The sequence below is a fragment of the Xenopus laevis genome, chromosome 6L (genome assembly GCF_017654675.1).
Source record: "Xenopus laevis strain J_2021 chromosome 6L, Xenopus_laevis_v10.1, whole genome shotgun sequence".
Taxonomy (NCBI): Eukaryota; Metazoa; Chordata; class Amphibia; order Anura; family Pipidae; genus Xenopus; species Xenopus laevis.
In genome coordinates this window covers 69,134,318-69,155,347 of record NC_054381.1, presented here as the reverse complement: position 1 = coordinate 69,155,347, position 21,030 = coordinate 69,134,318, and the positions used below count along the sequence as shown (strand labels likewise).

General features: G+C 36.6%; 1 protein-coding gene across 2 annotated transcripts in view; it reads left to right on the top strand.

The window, feature by feature from the left end:
* Positions 1–18,464, top strand: part of sacm1l.L (SAC1 like phosphatidylinositide phosphatase L homeolog) — a 66,573-nt gene extending 48,109 nt beyond the window's left edge. For both annotated transcript variants that reach the window (NM_001357609.1, NM_001092680.2), the window contains exons 14-20: positions 1,812–1,950; positions 4,058–4,127; positions 7,321–7,393; positions 13,206–13,299; positions 15,030–15,122; positions 17,116–17,173; positions 17,761–18,464. In NM_001357609.1, the coding sequence (NP_001344538.1) occupies positions 1,812–1,950; positions 4,058–4,127; positions 7,321–7,393; positions 13,206–13,299; positions 15,030–15,122; positions 17,116–17,173; positions 17,761–17,963 (730 nt within the window). In that variant the 3' untranslated portion in view covers positions 17,964–18,464. The remainder of the gene's footprint in view (positions 1–1,811; positions 1,951–4,057; positions 4,128–7,320; positions 7,394–13,205; positions 13,300–15,029; positions 15,123–17,115; positions 17,174–17,760) is intronic.
* The last annotated feature ends 2,566 nt before the right edge of the window (positions 18,465–21,030 follow it).

Genomic DNA, 21,030 nt, shown 5'->3' with positions numbered 1-21,030 from the left:
TGGTTATGTTCTGCAGTGCTATAAATGTGAGCTGTTTCCTTTGACTGGATACATCACTGACATGCGTAATTCTATAGGAGACCCAAGTTTGTAAAAGAAAAGTGTGATAGTCATTGGGTATTATAAAAACAGGCATTTTTCAAGAGTGGACAGTGGCATTCATCAAATTCTTATGTATAGGTCTTCATGAAAGCCTATAAGTTGGGCCACCAGAACAATAGTTGTCAGCTGATACAGAGACATGCCAAGCTGCATGTGTCCGTGTGGCTGCCAGTAATAGAGTATTACGTTAGGAGCAGGGAGACCTCCAGCATTGTTCAGCAGTTGTAGAGTAGACCGAAAATTGCTGTGGCTGCCCAATAAAGGCTGAAATTGCAAACTGGAGAGCTGCTTCATAAAAAGCAAAATAACTATAAAAAATAAAAAAAAAACACAAATAATAACAAATTAAAACCAAATGCAGTTTGTCTCAAAATATCACTATCTACATCATACTAAAAGTTAACTCAAAGGGGAACATCTTTACATGGGATCAGTATCCTTAGCTCTTGTGGTTTTGCTCTAGTTTCCTAGTGACTATTTTTTTCTAATTCCATTCTCCAATAATGCACAGTAAAATATTGCTGAAGATCCCTTCATCTTATATAATTATACATGAATCATTTTAATGGAAAAGTATGGGATCCCTTCTCCATAAACCTGTTATGCCTTTTCCCATAGTCTGTCTTAAGCGAATAATTCTTAAAAATGTTTAAAAACTATTTAAAGAATATTATTTAAAAATGAGTAAAGAATTTTTAGGTATTAGGATTTTAGGTATGGTGATCAAATTTCCAGAAAGAACCCCCCTTATCCAGAAAACCCCAGGTACCAACCATTCTGAATAATTGATCCCATACCAGTATATGACTTCTGGTACTTTGCCCAGCAGTACAGTACACATTGATGCTGAGTCTTGCATTCTTAATTCTTCAATCACAAGAATTAAATTAATATTTTCCTGTGTAGCCTCTAAATTTCATACCGAAGTTACCAAAAAGGAGACATTTTGTGTAAAAAAACATGAACATACTAGTGCATTATACTCCTTTAGATGTAGAAGAATCATGCTTAAAAAAAAAGTAGTGTTTCAGGCTGATTTATTGAATATTTCTGCAAAAACACTAATAATCCCTCCCTTCTCTTCCACTTCCTGCTCCCTGAATTCCCAGGCTGTGCAGGGGAGCCGGTGGCTCTCCGCTCACTGCACTGTAGGACAGGAACCAATCAGCAGCTAGCAGGACCTGATAGGGAACTGAAGCCTGTCTGTGCTCGTGTGACTGCAGGGCTGTGATTGGCTCTCCCCCTCCTACTGTGAGGACACGACCAGCCCTCATTTGAAACATAGACAGGGACCAGAGAACCAAAGATCTATAGGGAGCTCCAATAAGGGGGCTTATAAGGGTTTTTTTTTTCATTTATCCTATATGTCTCCTTTAATATAAGACTATAGTAGCATATGGGTTAATATATATATTATTCCAAAGATAATTTTTAGTAATGTAAGTGAACACAATCCCGAGGGTATACTTTCCCTTCAATCAGTGTATCTCTCTATATCCTTACAGTGTCTGTGAGGGGTACTTCTGTTTCCACCCATAGTCCAAAAGCATACAGGCAGATTAATTATCTCCTTATGTAACTGACCCTAGTGTTGGTTTTGTAAATATGATTGTAAATGCTGTCTGGACTGGGCACAAAACCTTGAGATACTCCACTTGAAACACCTATAATATTTATGTTTTCCCTCCCTTATACATTTTACACACTAGATATTTTCTGGTAGACACTGAAGGCAAAGTGGTTAGCCAACAGGATGGAATTTTCCGCAGTAACTGTATGGACTGTCTGGATCGCACAAATGTAGTGCAGAGTCTTTTGGCCCGACGTTCCCTCCAGTACCAACTTCAGGTATGCACATTTACACATTTGATTCTATGGAGAAGTTAATTTCAGGTGACATTTGCAGTTCTAAGTGTTTGATTACAGTTACTCCATAGCATTAGCAATACAAATGTCACCACCTTTAGCATTGTAGATTGTATATAATCAGTCAGCCAAAAGGAAGCGAAGAGAAGCTGCAACTCCTCTACATTTTTTGTTGCTGAATAATACAAAGCTGGGCGTGCACGTGTGTTGCAACTTGTATGGTATTTGCCTATTGGCCTGTGGTTTGATGGGTCAGAGTACCGTATGGGCGTGCCTGTGTATATTATATACAGTGCATATTGTTCTAAACATGAGATACGTTTATGTACTTCATTTATAAGGATCAAATGGGGGAAAAAACATTTAGACATATGTTCTTGGTACTGCAGTTATTGTACATCTGTTAAATGCGTAATTCAATTAATATTGGCATTTGTGTTTCTTGTACAGTTCTTGCCAGTAAAATACCACCTGCAGCATTCCCCACCGATTGTTTCAGGCGAGTCTTGCTGCAACCTTAGGGTCCCTCTAAGATACTTTTACATTTTATGGGAAGTTTTAGTCTAGCACTGCCCATGGTACTTGCGGGACATGGGATTCATTAATTGCTAGTTGTAACAGAAACATTACAGTAGTTAAAATGGATCTCACGGTTTCTTATGGATTATATTTGTACTCTTTGGCCAAATTGTCATCTATTTTTATCTTCCTACATCATTTTTATAACCTCAGGTGCCTTCATGTTCCATTTATTTTATACTGTGTGCCCAAATCCTTTCTCTTCTCCACACTATCTTCCTATTTAACTTTCTGGTGTTTTGCCTTTAATTTAAAGGGATCCTGTCATTGGAAAACATGTTTTTTTTTCAAAAAGCACCAGTTAATGTTGCTACTCCAGCAGACTTCTGCACTGAAATCCATTTTTCAAAAGAGCAAACAGATTTTTTTATATTAAATTTTTAAATCTGACATGGGGCTAGACATTTTGTCAATTTCCCAGCTGTCCCTGTCATGTGACTTGTGCCTGCACTTTTGGAGAGAAATGCTTTCTGGCAGGCTGCTGTTTTTCCTTCTCAATGTAACTGAATGTGTCTCAGTGAGACATGGGTTTTTACTATTGAGTGTTGTTGTTAGATCTGGCAGGCAGCTGTTATCTTGTGTTAGGGAGCTGTTATCTGGTTACCTTTCCATTATTCTTTTGTTTGGCTGCTGGGGGGGGATGGAGGGGGGTGATATCACTCCAACTTCCAGTAAAGCTGTAAAGAGTGATTGAAGTTTATCAGAACACAAGTCACATGACTTGGGGCAGCTGGGAAATTGACAATATGTCTAGCCCCATGTCAGATTTCAAAATAGAATATAAAAAATCTGTTTGCTCTTTTGAAAAATGGATTTCAGTGCAGAATTCTGCTGGATCAGCACTATTAACTGATTAATTTTGAAAAAAAAAATTCCCATGCCAGTATCCCTTTAAGAATAGTGAAAATGTAAAACAAAATAGTTTTTTAGTAAAATATTTTTCTCTTTTGTTTTTGCCTATAGTTAAGCATCATTATCCATAATTGGCTATAGCAATGCCTCGCTTCTGTTGTTTCCTTTATCCCTGACTTTCTTTGTGTCCCACTTCTTCTTGGTTTCTGGGACCAGTCAAAACCCTGGTGGGGTTGATGAGTGTTTCCAACACAGGGCTGTGAATATAGATAATCTCTAACATTGCATGCAATTTGTTGATTGCAACATTACAAGTGGTATACAGGTATATTATTAAAGGAAATTAGGGTTCATAGTAACATAGTAGGTTAGGCTGAGAAAAGACACGTCCATCAAGGTCAATCTTTTAATTCTATTTCAACCTGCTACTTGATCCAAAAGGCATAGGGTTATGTTAGCTTTTTTTTTTTTTCACTTTGCTGCATTTGGCGTTACAAATGAGCCCTATGGCGTTATATTTATAAATATGACATGATATAAACCTGTAGTTTACTTTGTGGCAGACTGAGAGATTTCATTTAGTTTTTTTTGCACTGTACAATCTCATACAAATTTTCTTTAGTCGTTACTAAATCATTTTTTTTTGTTCTTGGCATAGAGGCTTGGTGTACTTCATGTTGGACAAAGAATTGAAGAACAAATTCAGTTTGAAAAGATCTATAAAAATGGTAAGCATTCTGCAGTTTTAAATGAACAAAGCATATTTAAACACAGTGATGCTGAATAATCTGAAAATGCAGTATTTTATTTGCAAAAAAAAACATTGGGGTTCAGGCAAAATATAATTTAGATAATGCTTTTTAAAATGTATAAGAAAATAAGTACTATTGTGGTGGTATACCATACCCCAGCTGCATCACCTTCATTAGCATTTGGACCCCAATGAAACTAATTTATATAATAAATCATTTGAACACAAGAATAAAACTTTGGTGGGAAGGTTACAAAGACATTCATGTAAAGGTGGCCATACAAAGGCAGATTTAAGCTGGCAATTCAGGGTCCTTTAGACCGATTCGTCAGCTTTTCTATCCGTGTATGGAGCATTCCAGTAGGCCTCCCTGACCAATATTTGACCAAAAATCGTTGAGATGTCAATTAGGCAGGTTTGATTTTCCCCTGCGATTGAGGGCCGCATCAGCTAGTTGATATGCCTTTGGTGGGCATATCGGGGGATTTTATGGCCACCTTAAATCATCTGCTTTATTGAAGCATCAGCTAACCTTTTAAACTTTACGGGCAAGGGTAGACTTGCATATTTGGGTTGTTTCGAATGCTTCTCTGTTGAATATTAATGAGGCGGAGAGAAGCAGATGCACTGAAATCAACAGCATCCATTTAAAAGTACAGTTTCCACCTATGGGCGGCTGCACAGAAATACATCTGCTTTCGTGTTTTTCAGGCCAATCTCTGCTCCGTATCACTTTGTGTAGAGCCACAAAGGCAGAAAAGTTACTTTTAAATGCTGATTTCATCGCATTCACTTTATTAAAGGAAAACTATACCCCCCAAACAATGTAGGTCTCTATTAAAAGATACTGAGTAAAACAGCTCATGTGTAAAATCCTGCTTCGTGTAAATGAACCATTATCATAATAATATACTTTTTTAGTAGTGTGTGCCATTGGATAATCATAAATAGAAAATTGCCATTTTAAAAAATAAGGGCCGCCCCCTGAGATCGTAAGATTCACTGCGCACACATACAAACCACATGTAAGGTCACATGAGCCAATTAACAGGCAGAGTTCTGCCTTTTGCTTCCTCACTTCTTCCTGTTACAGTTAGTGTTGTAGTATTTCTGGTCAGGTGATCTCTGAGGCAGCACAGATAGAGTCACGAAATGGTGGTTCAAGGCAAGAGATGTAAAAGGGCAATATTTATGTAAATATATATTCCAGTTTGGTAAGATTCTTTAATATGTCATTCAATTTGATATAAACTATCTGTTGCTTAAGTATTCATTTTGGGGGTATAGTTTTCCTTTAAGATTCAACAGGCAGAGAGAAGTGTTCAAAACAACCCTAAAATGCTAGTCTGCCCTTAACTCAACATCTTTTTGCTTTAGAACTGATCTTCTTATATTAAAACATGAACAAGACTGCTTAAAAATTTTAGCAATTCAAGTTGTGCAGCTCAGTGTGACAGCGATATCTTTAGTAAAGTGGTGCTTAAAGGTCACCAATCATAACTAAAATCATTTACTAAGTAAATACACTATGTGAAAGTTCAAGAAATCCGATTTTTAAAACAGTTAGAATTGTTTGTATAATGTAAATCATCAGCTCACTATACCTTCTGCAAGATCTCCCCTATCTCCACTGCAGTTCTAGCTGAGGCAGGCATCCTGGATTTCACTGGCTCCTCCTACCTATATCTTCCCAGCCAACTGTAGCTCTGAAATCTCGCACATGCTCAGTTGAAATTCCTTGGTTGCTTGTCAACTCTTCTAAAGGTGGCCATACTTGAATAGATCCGCTCGTTTGGCGATGTCGCCAAACGAGCGGATCTCCCTCCGATATGCCCACCTTGAGGTGGGCAATATCGGGCTGATCCGATCATGGGCCCAACGATCGGATCCTTCACGTTCGCAAACGGGCGGTCGGATCGCGGGACCGCATCAAGGAACAGATGCGGCCGCGATCCGACGGGATTTTTAACCACATCCAATTGAGATCTGGCCGACTTTCGGCCAGATCTCGATCGGGGAAGCCCGTGGGGGGCCCCCATACACGGGCCAATAAGCTGCCGACTCGGTCTGTCGGCAGCTTTTATCGGCCCGTGTATGGCCACCTTAAGCTATTTTAAATCAGCCAAACCTCAGTGTTAGCTGCTGTTCAGTAGTGCTGCCACCTGCTGGAAGTTAGTGTGTGCCCTTCATTTGCATAAAAACATCACCAGCAGGGGACAAGATAGGGAAATCTCCTGATACTTCTAGTGGAGGCGTTTACTAAAACAAGGCATTCTGGGTAGAATACTCAGGCAGTGCTACAATCTGAGCATGCTCCTGAAATTTGCATGTTATAGTCTCAGTATGGACTCCCTCAGTGAAAGAACCCATTTGACAAAGTAAGGGATTTTTTAAAACCAGCATTTTTTTTCAAAAAAACTATAGATGTACTTTGATTAAACGTGTTTAGGTTGTACTGGTCACATTGTTAATATGTGTTTGATTTTGGCTGTGATAGGTGCCCTTTAAACTTGACACTTCCTATACTATGGGGCATGTGTTATGAATAAAGGTGGTAAATTAAAGGTCTAGTCACCCATTAAACAAGTGAAATTTAGTGGTCAGCTATTTATCAAAATCTGTAGGCAAATGTTGTGCCTCTTATTACATGAAGCTTGTCAGTATAAATTCTGTGTTACAGTACAACACTTTAACTGATATACAGTGTTCCCAAAGTTCACATTTTTTGTCAGTTCAGGTATGGGATGCATTATCTGGAAACCCATTATCCAGAAAGCTCTGAATTATGGGAAGGCTGTCTCCCATAGTCTCCATTTTAAGCAAATAATTCGCTTTTTTTTTAATTATTTATTTTTTCTCTGTAATAATAAAACAGTACCTTGTACCTGATGCCAACTAAGATATGAATATTCCTTATCGGAGGCAAAATAATCCTATTTGGTTTATTTAGAGGTTCAATGCCTATTTTATTAAATTACCTGTCTATAGACTGAAAGCATAATTAAAATGTGCTGTAGGATCTGGTTCATTTATATATGGTAGGCTCTGTGGTATTCTTACATGTCACCATTATAGTATATTCTAATTCTTTATTAAATTAATTTATCGGTATTATATGAGATTGTATATAAAATATCTAACTATATAGAGCAAAATTTTTTTGTTTACAGCTTGGGCTGACAATGCAAATGCTTGTGCCAAACAGTATGCTGGAACTGGTGCTTTAAAGACAGACTTCACAAGGCAAGTTCAAACATAATATATTCTTGATAAGCACTGCATACTTGTAAGTAGCTAAATCAAGTTAGTGTGATTTTTTTCCTTCTATGGTGTTTTGTACTGCAATTTTAAACATATGAGTTTAGATAAAATGTGAAGGGAAAGGGCAGGCAGTACTGATTTAACTGTAGAGCCCTTTTTATAAGGAAGAAAAGAAATGGAAAGAATGTGTTTCTCTGATTATTACTTGGTTATTTAAAATGTTTTAGAAATATCTACTCTGATTAGATTTTACTCATTTAGCAGGTACCATTTTTGAGGCCTTTAGAACTTCAGACTCCCTAAATTATTGTCTATTGGAATAAGAGTTGCAAAGTTTGGCTTCCCCAAATGTAGCCAGTCAGCAAGGAACATTTACTGGTTTGGTGTTTAAAAAAAATAAACATATGGCTGGTTGTAAAGCGTTCACTAGATGTCTAGATGTAATGTGTCTGTTCATTCTGTCTGTACCCCGCTGTCATTCACTTATATAATACATTCATTTCAACCATATAAAAAATAAATGCAATTTCAGTAGTTCTGATACTTCTCATACTTACACTCTTGACCATTTTCACTAGCTATGTTTCGCTGTTTTTAAGCGGTCTCCAGCTTTAGTTTAGTATTACCCATCCTACATAATGCAAAGGTTCATATTTAAAAAGATGCAAAAATCTAGCTAAATCTTCCTCCACCAAAGTTAAGGCGATATTGTGTATTTATTTAATATTGTAACTATTATGAGCTTAATGCACTGGAAAATAAGAGGTCAAAATATATAACATATAGTTTAAATTGGTATAAAGGATTTACCGAAATAGAAAAACACTGCTCTATCAGTCAGTAAGTAATATATTTAAAATAGGGTAATTAACTTTCAAGTTTTGCATATTGGCAAATCTTATTTTTTTTGGTCTTATATTGGTCTAATAACAATAGCTTATCGGAACAAGTAACATTTATTACAATTGTAATGGTTAACAACAGTCCTGCTTTAATATCATAAAGCCACAAAGTATGTGGGATATTATCAAGATGGATGTGACATAAAATAGATGCTATTGTGGCTGCTGAAACTTATAGAAACAGTTAAGTTTCCCAATCTGGGGAAATTAGTTTTGACAGTAAATGGTGGTGAAAGAGACCTGGTTCTTCTCTTCATAAATTGATGTGCTTTCAATGTTTTACAATGGTATAATAATGCAAATGTGAATATTTCCATTTGCAAAGTCAGCTTGTCACATTTTACCATATTCAGATTTTTGTAAATTATTGATGTTGTTGCCCCAGTAATTAAAATTATCAATGCAGAATGGTCACTCCTGAGCATGGTCAAAGCTACTTGCAATTTATTAGGTGTATACTTGGCCTGCGCAAAAGAGAAAATGACAACCCATTGTTGTAATATTTTACAGGCACCATTAGAAACACAAAATGTCAAAATAACATTTGAGCTAGCAATGCAGAATGTACCTACTACTCATTCATACATGTATCATGCCATAAAGCTTGATTTAGAAAGCAAAGAAATGAACAATGTTCATTCAATGACAGGGGAGATAAAGTGTTCAGCTTTTTTATCCAGAAAGACTTCCTTTAAAGAAAAGCCTTATATCGGTCTGCACCTCTTCTCAAGGGGGCATGGCCAATAGCGATGTATCTAAAAGTAGGTAACCTACACAAAAATGGTTAGCTCTGGGTTTGGAGTTTTACCATTTATCATTGCGAAAATCTGTACTGAATGAACAATGGTCATCCATTCATAACGTAAGGGCAAGATCTGTCATCCCTCACATAAGACAAGCCACATGGGCAAGTGGCCAAATGAATTACACATGATGTGGTCCATAATATGGTGTCTAATAAAAAAAAAAACATATCATCCTGTCTCATAAACCTGCAGTTAAATAAGAACCTCCTACTTTGTTATTTTTCAGCCAGGATGTATGTACTTTCTGTTAGCACTTAACTGTTAACTAATCAGGGGAGAGTCAGGGACCACCATTCCCTGTCAGCATTGGTAATATTCCAATACTCCCTAATAATCTTGCTGGTGGAGTCCAACAAAACATTGTGTCTAGTGCTAAACACCAGTTTGCTTTCTTTCTTTATTGAGGGGCTGTTGCATTTGTGTAAATCACCTATATGGCTCTGTTTGTCCTTTGTGTCCTATTAAAGTGGTCCCATCAAAAATTGTAACTTTATAAGACCAAAACACATGATTTATATTACCCTAAATAGCTTCTTTCACGGTCTGCCTTCTCTGGATCAAGCTAAAGATTGTAATTCAAAATGGGTGAGCGGGTCACGATTGACAATGACATCAATGCCTGTTCATTGCCTTTATTTTAATCTTTTATTTCTACAGTTCGTTTTTAGCTTCTAAATTCAGTTTTACAAAGATAAATGTGTGCAATAACGTGTCCCAATAAATCATATAACACAAGTACTGCATAAAGAACAAGTTGTGCTCGTAAATCTGATTATAGAAAAGCAAAAGGAAAGTTATGGGCTTGTACAGAACACTCTTTACCGCTCACGCTGTACTCTATGTAGAATTGCTGCAGACTACAGTTCTTGATGTCTGTAAAGGGGTTGGCGACCCGCCTTCAAAGACAGCACGGACCTGAACTGGCCGTGGAGAGAATAGGTAATGCTATTGTGGATTATCTCTGAAACCTTACAAAACTGCCTATACAAATTTATATACATTGCAAATCTGCTCAATATTAAATTTTCTTTTATATAAAAAGCAATAAAGGTGAACAACCCCTGTAAAACACGATTAATCAACAAAAAGGTGTAGGATCTCTAAACCAAGTCCACATCTCTTGCAACTCAAGGGGTTATTTATCAAAAGTTGCGTTTGTGAGTTTTTTCCTACCGCGAATAAACTCACAACCCGAATATTTACTTATTTATGAAAAAAACAGAATGTAAAAAACTCGATTGAATGCAATCGGTAAAGAACTCAAATACCTTGTAGGCTAAAAAACTTTGAATACTGAAATCGGAGTTTTCGAGCATAAACCAATGTGAAAAGAAAACATCTTTAAATGATTAAAGGGACCTCTGTCATTGACTTCTACATGACCTCGACAGGCTTTAGCAGGAGTATTTTAATAAATTTGAATTTAGTGAAACTACCCTTGAAAAACTAAGTTTTTTTTTTTTTTGGGAAAACACAACTCAGCCTTTAATAACCTCCTTAAAGTGGACCTGTCACCCAGACACAAAAATCTGTATAATAAAAGTCCTTTTCAAATTAAACATGAAATCCAATTTCTATTTTTTATTCAAGCATTCATAGCTGTTGTAAGCTCATTTAAAAATCTCAGCTGTCAATCAAATATTGTCTGCCCCTCCTCTATGCCCGTGGCATAGAGGCGGGGCAGACAATTACTTTCACTTTCAATTCAGCACTTCCTAGATGTCACTGCTCTCCCCACATTCCCCCAGTTCTCTTTACCATATAACTGTGTGGCCAGGGCATGGGGATGGACATCAGATCCCCCATTCTGGTTCACAAACAAAATTCTGAGATTTGTCTTAATAATAGTGTCCACAAAATGGCTGCTGCCTGCTTGCTATAATTTTGAAATCCCAGACTGAAGGAAACAAGATTCAAATAATTTATATAATGTAATTAAAGTTAATTTTCCTTGACTAATCTGATAAAATAGGATTTTGAATATTTTTTTTGGGTGACGGGTCCCCTTTAATCTCACCCATCTTCTTGTCTGAATTGTTCTTAAATAACTCAACAGAACTGCAAAATCGATAGTAATTTCTTAAATGTTGTAACAGCTGTTGTAAAGCAGCAAATCATTCCTGTCTCTAAGCTTTTTAAACATCTTCCATGAGTTATGAAAGTCCTGAAGAGAATTGAATGGGAGTTCAAGATCCATATATATAGTTACATAGTTACATAGTTAAATTGGGTTGAAAAAAGACAGTCCATCAAGTTCAACCCCTCCAAATGAAAACCCAGCATCCATACATACACCCCTCCCTACCTTTAATTAAATTCTATATACCCATACCTATACTAACTATAGAGCTTAGTATCAGAATAGCCTTTGATATTATGTCCGTCCAAAAAATCATCCAAGCCGTTCTTAAAGGCATTAACTGAATCAGCCATCACGACATCACCCGGCAGTGCATTCCACAACCTCACTGTCCTGACTGTGAAGAACCCCCTACGTTGCTTCAAATGAAAGTTCTTTTCTTCTAGTCTAAAGGGGTGGCCTCTGGTACGGTGATCCACTTTATGGGTAAAAAGGTCCCCTGCTATTTGTCTATAATGTCCTCTAATGTACTTGTAAAGTGTAATCATGTCCCTCGCAAGCACCTTTTTTCCAGAGAAAACAGCCCCAACCTTGACAGTCTACCCTCATAATTTAAGTCTTCCGTCCCTCTAACCAATTTAGTTGCACTCTGCACTCTCTCCAGCTCATTTATATCCCTCTTAAGGACTGGAGTCCAAAACTGCACTGCATACTCCAGATGAGGCCTTACCAGGGACCTATAAAGAGGCATAATTATGTTTTCATCCCTTGAGTTAATGCCCTTTTTTATGCAAGACAGAACTTTATTTGCTTTAGTAGCCACAGAATGACACTGCCCAGAATTAGACAACGTGTTATCTACAAAGACCCCTAGATCCTTCTCATTTAAGGAAACTCCCAACACACTGCCATTTAGTGTATAACTTGCATTTATATTATTTTTGCCAAAGTGCATAACCTTGCATTTATCAACATTGAACCTCATTTTCCAGTTTGCTGCCCAGTTTTCCAGTTTAGACAAATCACTCTGCAAAGTGGCAGCATCCTGCATGGAACCTATAGTTCTGCACAATAATACAAGTTGAAAAGCAAGGGACCTAGTACAGAGCCCTGCGGTACGCCACTAACAACACTGGTCCAATTAGAAAATGTTCCATTTACCACCACTCTTTGTAGTCTATCTTTTAGCCAGTTCTCTATCCAGGTACAAATACTATGTTCCAGGCCAACATTCCTTAATTTAACCAGTAATCTTTTGTGTGGCACTGTATCAAATGCTTTAGCAAAGTCTAAGTAAATCATAAATCGAGAGAGAGAGAGAGATGGCTGATGACTTAACAAAATGCAATAGTTATTGAAACATTAGATTTTAAAAGGTAACAGGGTCTTTAGAAAAGGTTTAAGACTGAACATTGGCCTGTCGCATAATGTCATTTATAGTGGCAATTAATGATATACTGCGGGCACTCAATGAATGACTTCAAACCAGGTTCATAAAAACAAATCAATAATTTATTGGAAAAATTCTAGTACAGATTTTTTCTAAAACAAAACAAAACCTTTGCCCTGTTTTTATGTACATGGTTTGGGGTAACACTGGTCTGGGGAAAAAATGTTAGTGAATTCATCCACAGGTGGAGGTGATTACCTGATATATTGGCCCCCAAGCATGTTCGCTTTCTCTTGCCCATTAAGTTATAATATATATAAATATATATGTGTTAAAGAGCTGGATTATTCTAGAACAATTGTGTTTTGGAATAGTTTGGGAGGCTTGGGGATATAAAAAAAAGTTTGCTTTGGAGGGCCCCAGGCCTTCAGTTTGGCATGACATCAAAAGACATATGCTTATTTTTGCATATTTATGGATTTAAATCAAGCTCAGAGTTGAAATACGTCATAGAAAAGGAGTTTATTTAAAAATACTTGACTCCATTAGCAACATACACATTCTGTATATATGACTCTCGATTATGTAATATTCACTTCTTTTTTTTTACTTCTAGGACAGGAAAACGAACCCAGTGGGGACTTTTAATGGATGGCTGGAATTCATTAATCCGATATTATAAAAACAATTTTTCTGATGGCTTTCGACAAGTAAGTTTAAAAAAAAAAAAAAAAACTAAAATACTAGTAAAATACTGGCTAATGGCTTTTCAAAATGCAATAGTTATTTAAACATTAGATTTTAAAGGTAACAAGGTCTTTAAAAATGTGTAAGACTGAACTGAAACATTGGCCCAGGGCATAACTTCATTTATTGTGACTATTAATGATTTTAGCAGAGAAGATATGTGCCTCTGAAAATGCCCCAGTAGCTCCCCATCTTCTTTTCTGCCGATCCATTGCACATTTTCTGTGCTGCTGTCACTTAACTTAGGGACCCACTCACAATATACAGTACATATAGAATATAAGTGTCAATATATATAAGGCTGATTAGTAATTAATACAGATAATTACTACATGGCAGCACAGAAACCAGTGCAACTAGCATCAGAATTTAATAATCAGCCCTGTAGCATCCGCTTATATTTTAGGCCAACCTCATTTTCTGACCCCTAAGCTTAGCTTCTCAAGAGCTGCTCAGTCATGCGCGGGTCCATTTTTTGGAATCCGTACCCGCAACCTGCAATCTGCAACTCGGACCCGCAACCCGCATTCTTACCCGCTTGGACCCGTAAGTACCTTATCCGCAACCGGGACCTGCTGACCATCAAGAATCAGGAAGTGCTGTCATTGTAAACTGGAAGTGACATCATCGGAATTAGGCGTGATTAGAAAAAAAAGGAGTAAAACAGGACGTGCAGTCGTTGTAAACCGGAAGTGACCTCATCGGAAGTAGACATGATCAGAAAAAAGGAGTAAAAATCTCTATTGAGAAGACCCAGGCCCACCCCGACACGCGTCTATACCCACACCCGGAACTTCTACACGCAACCCGCAGGTTTTTGCGGGTACCCTACCCGCTGCAGGACTGTAGCTCAGAGCCCACTGAACATGTGAGTGTTGCAGACACTTTCCAAGATGGTAACCCTCTGTGTTCTGGATCATTGCTGCTATTGAGAAGCTGAATGTTTAGGCTGGTGCAATAAGTAAAATATGCCATTTTTAGCCATATTAGTTTTTAGGGTTTAGTTCTCCTTTAAAATCTCTTCTGTAGATGCAAAAAATTCAAAAATTATTGCTGCTAAGTATTTATTTATTTTTATTAATTATAGAGATTATTTCAAAAATATATAGAATATATAAATATGTGAAATCAGAACCTCTGTCACGGTAAAACGTTTGAAAAAAATAACTTAATAAAGGTTGGGTAGATAATTTCGTTATGGCAGAATACATTTCAAGTGACCCTTACGATAGAGAGCTGTAGGAGGCATCACACGGGCAGAATTTTGTTTGTTATATTTCTAGTTACTGCAGGTATAGTAATCGCTATATACCATGTACATCATCTCTGGTCTAATCATTTGTTTATTGATGGCAGCTCCTGCCAAATAGGAAGAGCAAGAAACCTAAAAAGTGTCATTAAATATATTTTATAATCTCTCATCTACTGTTTGCTCATCTGGTTTTTACTTATAATTAACAACTTATGCTAAAGCTGTTTTGCAAATGTTTTTCTTTGGTATTAGTTGAGGCTGATCGTGATAAATTACTGTTCAGTAAATAGGGAAATTAAAATAGGAGTCAGCTAATCATTTGCTATGGGCAATTGCTCTGGATTAATTTAGCACCAAAATTAGTAGTTAAGCCCATTTTAGAATTATTATATCTTAATTGTCCCAATGTTTATCTAATTATGTTGCTCATTTTTATTGCAGGACTCAATTGACTTGTTTCTTGGAAATTACTCTGTTGAAGAAGCCTATTCTACAAGTCCACTGCATATACAGACAGACTGGAAATTTCTTGCAGTATGTATTGTTCATGTATAACCTTTAACAGTTCAGATTGTGACTATTAATGCTAATTCACTGTAAAGGAAGTGCTCAGTGTAAAAGTAAAACATGTGTAAATAGACTGTGAAAAATAGAAAATGTTTTCAATATAGTTAGCCAAAAATGTAATCCATAAAGACTGGAGTGACTGGATGTCTAACAATAGCCATAATCCAAATTTTTCTTTGCAGCTTTCTTGGTTTCCACTGATTGGTTATCAGGCAATAACCAATTAGTGACTTGAGGGGGGGCACACGGATCATAACTGTTGCTTTTGAATCTGAGCTGAATGCTGAGGATTAATTGCAAACTCACTGAACAGTTATGTCCCATGTGGCCCCCCTCCAAGTCGCTGACTAACTCAGAGTTAGAGAGCTGAAAAGCAGGAAGTAATGTTCTGGCCATTATGTTAGACATCCAGTCACTCCAGCCTGTTTTAGCTAACAAACTAAATCAGTCACTAAAATGCAGTTTCCTGCCAGGTCCCCCAATTTAATCAAATCACTGTGTAAAACGTATTATTTCATATTAAGCTCAAGCACAGAAACAAAAATCAACCAAAAGGTCATTTATGAGTACATTTAAATGTAATGTTCATGTAGCACACAATTTAAACTTTAAGACTAGGGTCAATAATACCCTAGTTTGACCCTGTTCATCAGCAATAAATTAATAGAGCTATTGTATTCTAAATAGCTTACGTTTTACAAACTCTGCAAAACCTACAGCCAAGCTTAGAGTCTCCATTTTTGCAGACAAACAAAGTTTTACTTTGTATATCATATAAGACCTTAAAGGGCTGATTCACCTTTAAGTTAACGTTTAGTATCTTCTAGAATGGCGAATTCTAAGCAACTTTTCTATTGGTCTTCATTATTTATTTTTATTTATTTGTTTTTTAATTGTTTGACTTATACTTCTCTTTACATCTTTCAAATGGGAGTCACTCATCCCATCTAAAAACAAATGCTCTGTAAGGCTACAAATGTATTGTTATTGCTACTTTTTATTACTCATCTTTCTAATCCAGACCATCTCTTTCACATATTCCAATCTCTTATTCAAATCAATGCATGGTTGCTAGGGTAATTTGGACCTTAGCAACCAAATTGCAGACTGGAGACCTGCCAAATAAAAAGCCAAATAACGCAAAAACCACAAATAAAAAATGAAAACAGATTGCACATTGTTTCAGAATATCACTATCTACAGCATACTAAAAGTTAACTTAAAGGTAAACAACTCCTTTAATACCCTGAGCTTGTACTATAAGCAGATTAATTGTATTCTTTAAATCCAAGGAATCCCTATTCCTTTTGCTGTTATAGCACGTTTAATCTCAATTTAACTACAAAGGCTCTGTAATGCCACTGGCTCCCAATGGAGTTAGTCATATACATAATTCTTACGTACTTTGAGTGCAGTTAAAGCTAAGAAAGATATTGCACTCCATTGCAGAAACCATTCAGATCTTTGCTTTTATTTTGTAACTTGCAGTAGTTGGATCAAAACAAATGGCTTGTTGCTTTTGGCAGCTACTCTTGTTCAGTTAAGCACAAATCTTATTACGTTGTGCTCGGTGTCAGACTGGGATGTTCGAGGACCACCGGGACTGGCAGCCTCCATCCCAGTCGCAAGTGCCACCAAGCCCACCACATGCCACATACCTTACACATACTGCTTACTCCTTGAGGATGCGATTGCTGGGGGGGGGGGGTGGAGCACCTGCAATTCCCAAAGGAGGAAGGGGACCTGGGTGGGGGGGGGGCGCAAGGCCCACCAGGTTTTTTTCCTGGTGTCCCAACGGCCCAGTCCAACCCTGGTTATACTCACTTCTGATTTCTCTTTATAGTTTAAGCCATGGCTATTGAAACTATGAGAGCTGAGGCGAACAGCACTATTTAGATGTTTTGGAATATGAAATAGCATAATCTCTTCTAACATTTTGCTTTCTGTTAATTCTTCTTAGTTACCTATTATTATGGTGGTTGCCTTTTCCATGTGCATTATCTGTTTACTAATGGCAGGTAAGTAATTGTCTTGTATTGTACTTTATTTTTTTTTTTTTCCCACCATTTCCACACCCTACAAATTCTGCTTCCTCTAATTGGTTTTATAAAATATATTTTAATACTATTTTAATAATAGGTTAGCCCTCTTTACAAGACTACCCTCCAGAATTGAAAAATAAACATTCCTAAAGACTTCCCCACATATGAAAGCAAAGCTGCACGTTGGGGTTTGAAGCTACTCTGCTCAACCACATCACTTCCTGTTTCCACCTCATTGGCGAGTAGGAGCATGCGCATTAGAAGGCATTCTCCTCCTGGTTTCCAATGCCTTTGCTCCTTGCCAGCAATGAGACCTAGCGAGCCAGAAACTTCAAGTGACAAAGCGAAGTATGGCAACCCAGCTGCACAGCTTTGGTTTAGAAGTCATGTACAAGAGCAAGGCTGTCTTCATGACTCTTTATAGTGTGATTTGGGCAGGGAGAACTGTATGGGGCCAATAGTAGTATCATGTTACTCTTTCCTTCACACTATTTAGCACTAAAAAAAAAAGTTAAAATGGGTGTTTACCAGTATTTAAACTTCTCTTCTTTTTTATTTCTCAGGTGACACTTGGACAGAGACTTTGGCGTATGTTCTTTTCTGGGGCACTGCAAGTATTGGAACAGGCGCTATCATTATGTACAATGGCAAAGATTTTGTTGATGCCCCAAAACTGGTACAGAAGGAAAAGATGGACTGAATTTGTGTGTGTGGAAAGCAGCTTAGCAGTGACAGTTCGGTAAACCCAGTATGGAGTCTTTATTGACCTGCTTTCCACAACACAGTTATGCTTTCTCCTTACTGCTTTGGTAATGGACATGACATCACCAATTTAACATATACACATACATATACACACATTTCATTTATATGTAGGCATGGAAACATTTTAGGAATATTACATAATTTGGAATGGAAAACAGTTTGGTGGTTCTAGAGCTGCATCTTCTTGCTGGCCAAGATTGAAATGACATCGCAAGTTTCAGGTTTCTCCGGTGTTATGGGAGATAAAGGCACATACTCAAGCACTGAAAATGCAGCTGTTCTGTTTAAATTACTTGCCTTTACTATTTCTATTAAAATGTATCTATTGATTTTCTCTTCAAATGATATTAAGGATGGTTTGAATGCCCTTTAAACTACAAAATACTGTTCATTTTTTTGTTAATTTCTCGAATTTATCAATTGTTGGCAGTGTAAATCTCTGTAATGAAATAATATATTGCTGCGGCTTTTAAATGATTAGATAATCTTCATTATACATTCATTTTCATTGTAACGACTGAATTATTTCTTATTTTACTCTGAGATCGGGGGGGGGATTAAAACAAGTGTGGTTAGATAAAACTGTATAATTAAGGTTACTGTTCAATGTTTTTGATTCCAGAAAATATTCTACTAAATTCATAACTTCTTAAATACAATTTCTGAATTCTTTTACACTGCTCTATAAAAAATTAGGCCATATTTACAATACCCCACACAGTGTGCGAAGTGCAAAAAAAAAATCAAAGGAAGGCCATATCCCTCCATTTATCAAATAATTATAAAATATAATTAATCCTTATTGGAAGCAAAACAATACTATTGGGTTTATTTAATTTTTAAATAATTTTTCATTTTATCCAAATTACTGCCCCATACCTGTATGTATGCATTTTTTTCTTACTGTTGTAAAAACCCCAGTTTCCTCTGCTGCCATAGGCAGCCTCAGTCAGTGCCTGCTTTGTTTCTGAAGTAATCAGATCGGTCGCCTACTGCAGTAAGAGCCAATAGAAAGCAAGTATGCATGTCGCTGGATGCGTATTCTCTCTCTGACAGGGTCCTGCTGAGCGAACAGGACAACTGACGACTGCCTGAGTTTCTTGTACAACTTAGGTAAGTTTGGCTGAGGCTGCCTGTTAGAGCAGGGGAAACCAGAACATTTATCTCTACAACATTAAGAAAAAAATGCACATATATTAGAAATGTACTTGTTTTTAGGAATTCTAATAGGATGAATATATATCCCCTTAAAATGTATCGACATTCCATATAGTACAGTTGTAATATACATATAATGTGTGTGTGTGTGTATATATATATATATATATATATATATATATATATATGTATGTGTGTGTGTGTATGTGTATATATATATATATATATATATATATATATATATATATATATATATGTATATATATGTATATATGTATATATATGTATGTATGTATATGTATATATATGTATGTATGTATATGTATGTATATGTATGTATATATATATATATATATGTGTGTATATGTATATGTGTGTGTATGTGTTTGTTTTTCTCTGGGTCTTAGTCAGAAACATTATTTCAGAAGTCAGAGCCAGGACCACAAAAAATGAAAACAGACAGCTACTTCTTTCAATTGCAATTACATTTGCATTAAATAGCTTTAATCATTTTAATAAATGTATATTGGAAAATAGAATTATATTTTCTTTTACTGTTGGTGAAGACCCATTTGATCCAAAATGTTCAATGGTCTTAATGTGACTTGTAAATGTAATTGAAAGCATTATTTGTGTGTCCCTTTATCATTCCTAAACAGATGTGCTTTCTAACTTTCAATTCTGGGTGGTGTAATAGGCTAAATATGATCTATTATAGTAGGTAGTAAGTAGGTTAAATCTGTTAAATAAATCTTATTTTGCTAAGAATGTCTCATCAAGGAACTCCACATTCATGGGTGCCAGCTTTCAGTGTGATAGTGCTGCTGTACCTCTAGGCTAATAAATAAGTGCATATGGTTATTATGCTTAAGGTTTGTTTTTAATGGAGACAGGGACCTTAGCCCAAATCACGGAAAACCACTCCATACCATCCACTCAACTTTATCTTCAGTATTATGCAGGGGCTCTATTGCCATGAGGTGAGCTAAAAATAAACTTGCTCTTGGGCAGCAGTGCTCAGCAAGTTACCAGTGACTCCAAAAAATGGCTCCAAGCTATGGTGCCTCCCCCTCCCCCCATGCTTAAAAAGTATGCATGGGGGCGGCATCAGCTAAGCCACATTTTGGTGGAACTAAGGGTTGAATGAAAAGGAAGATAGTGTTCTTCTGGCATCTGCCAAACCCATAATTTTCAGATTACCAAATGTGTAATAACATTTAGCAGCCCTGAGGATAACTATTGGTATTGGCACATGCTGATGCTAGGTTTATTTGCCTCTAATCACCCTTATAAATCCCATTCTCCTTTTGAATAGTTCTTGTGCTTCCAGAGACAGTTTGGAACTCAGGATTGAGGGGGTTATTTATCAAAGGTCAAGTTTGTGAGGTTTTTTTTTTCCCTTGAATAAACTCACAACTTGAATGTTTTCTTATTTATGTAAAAACTCGAATCAGGGTGAAAAACCTGAATACTCTAATTTATCAATTTTTTGGGCGGAAAACTTAAATCGCTCAAACTTATCGAGTTTTTCAGCGAATCCATTCGAAAAAACTTGAACATCATGAAGGCTACAAACATCTTCTAATGAATCAAGGGACCCATGCAATTGACTTCTTCTTGACCTCGACAGATTTTAGCTGGAGTATTTCCAGATTCAAGCTATTTCCAGCTTTGGGAAATAATAAATCTCGAAATTTTTTACTGAAAACTCGCATTATTTTTGGGAAAAACACAATTCTGCCTTTAATAAACAAAACTCCCTGAGTTGTGCAACTGGGGACATGTCATTTTACATGAAGTGTGTATGTATTTTTGTCCATGTAGTGTATATTTTTTCTAACCATATCCTTTGTCAGACTTTACTTATTCAAGCTTTCAACTGTTTAAGTATGGCTCGCATGCTAAAAGGA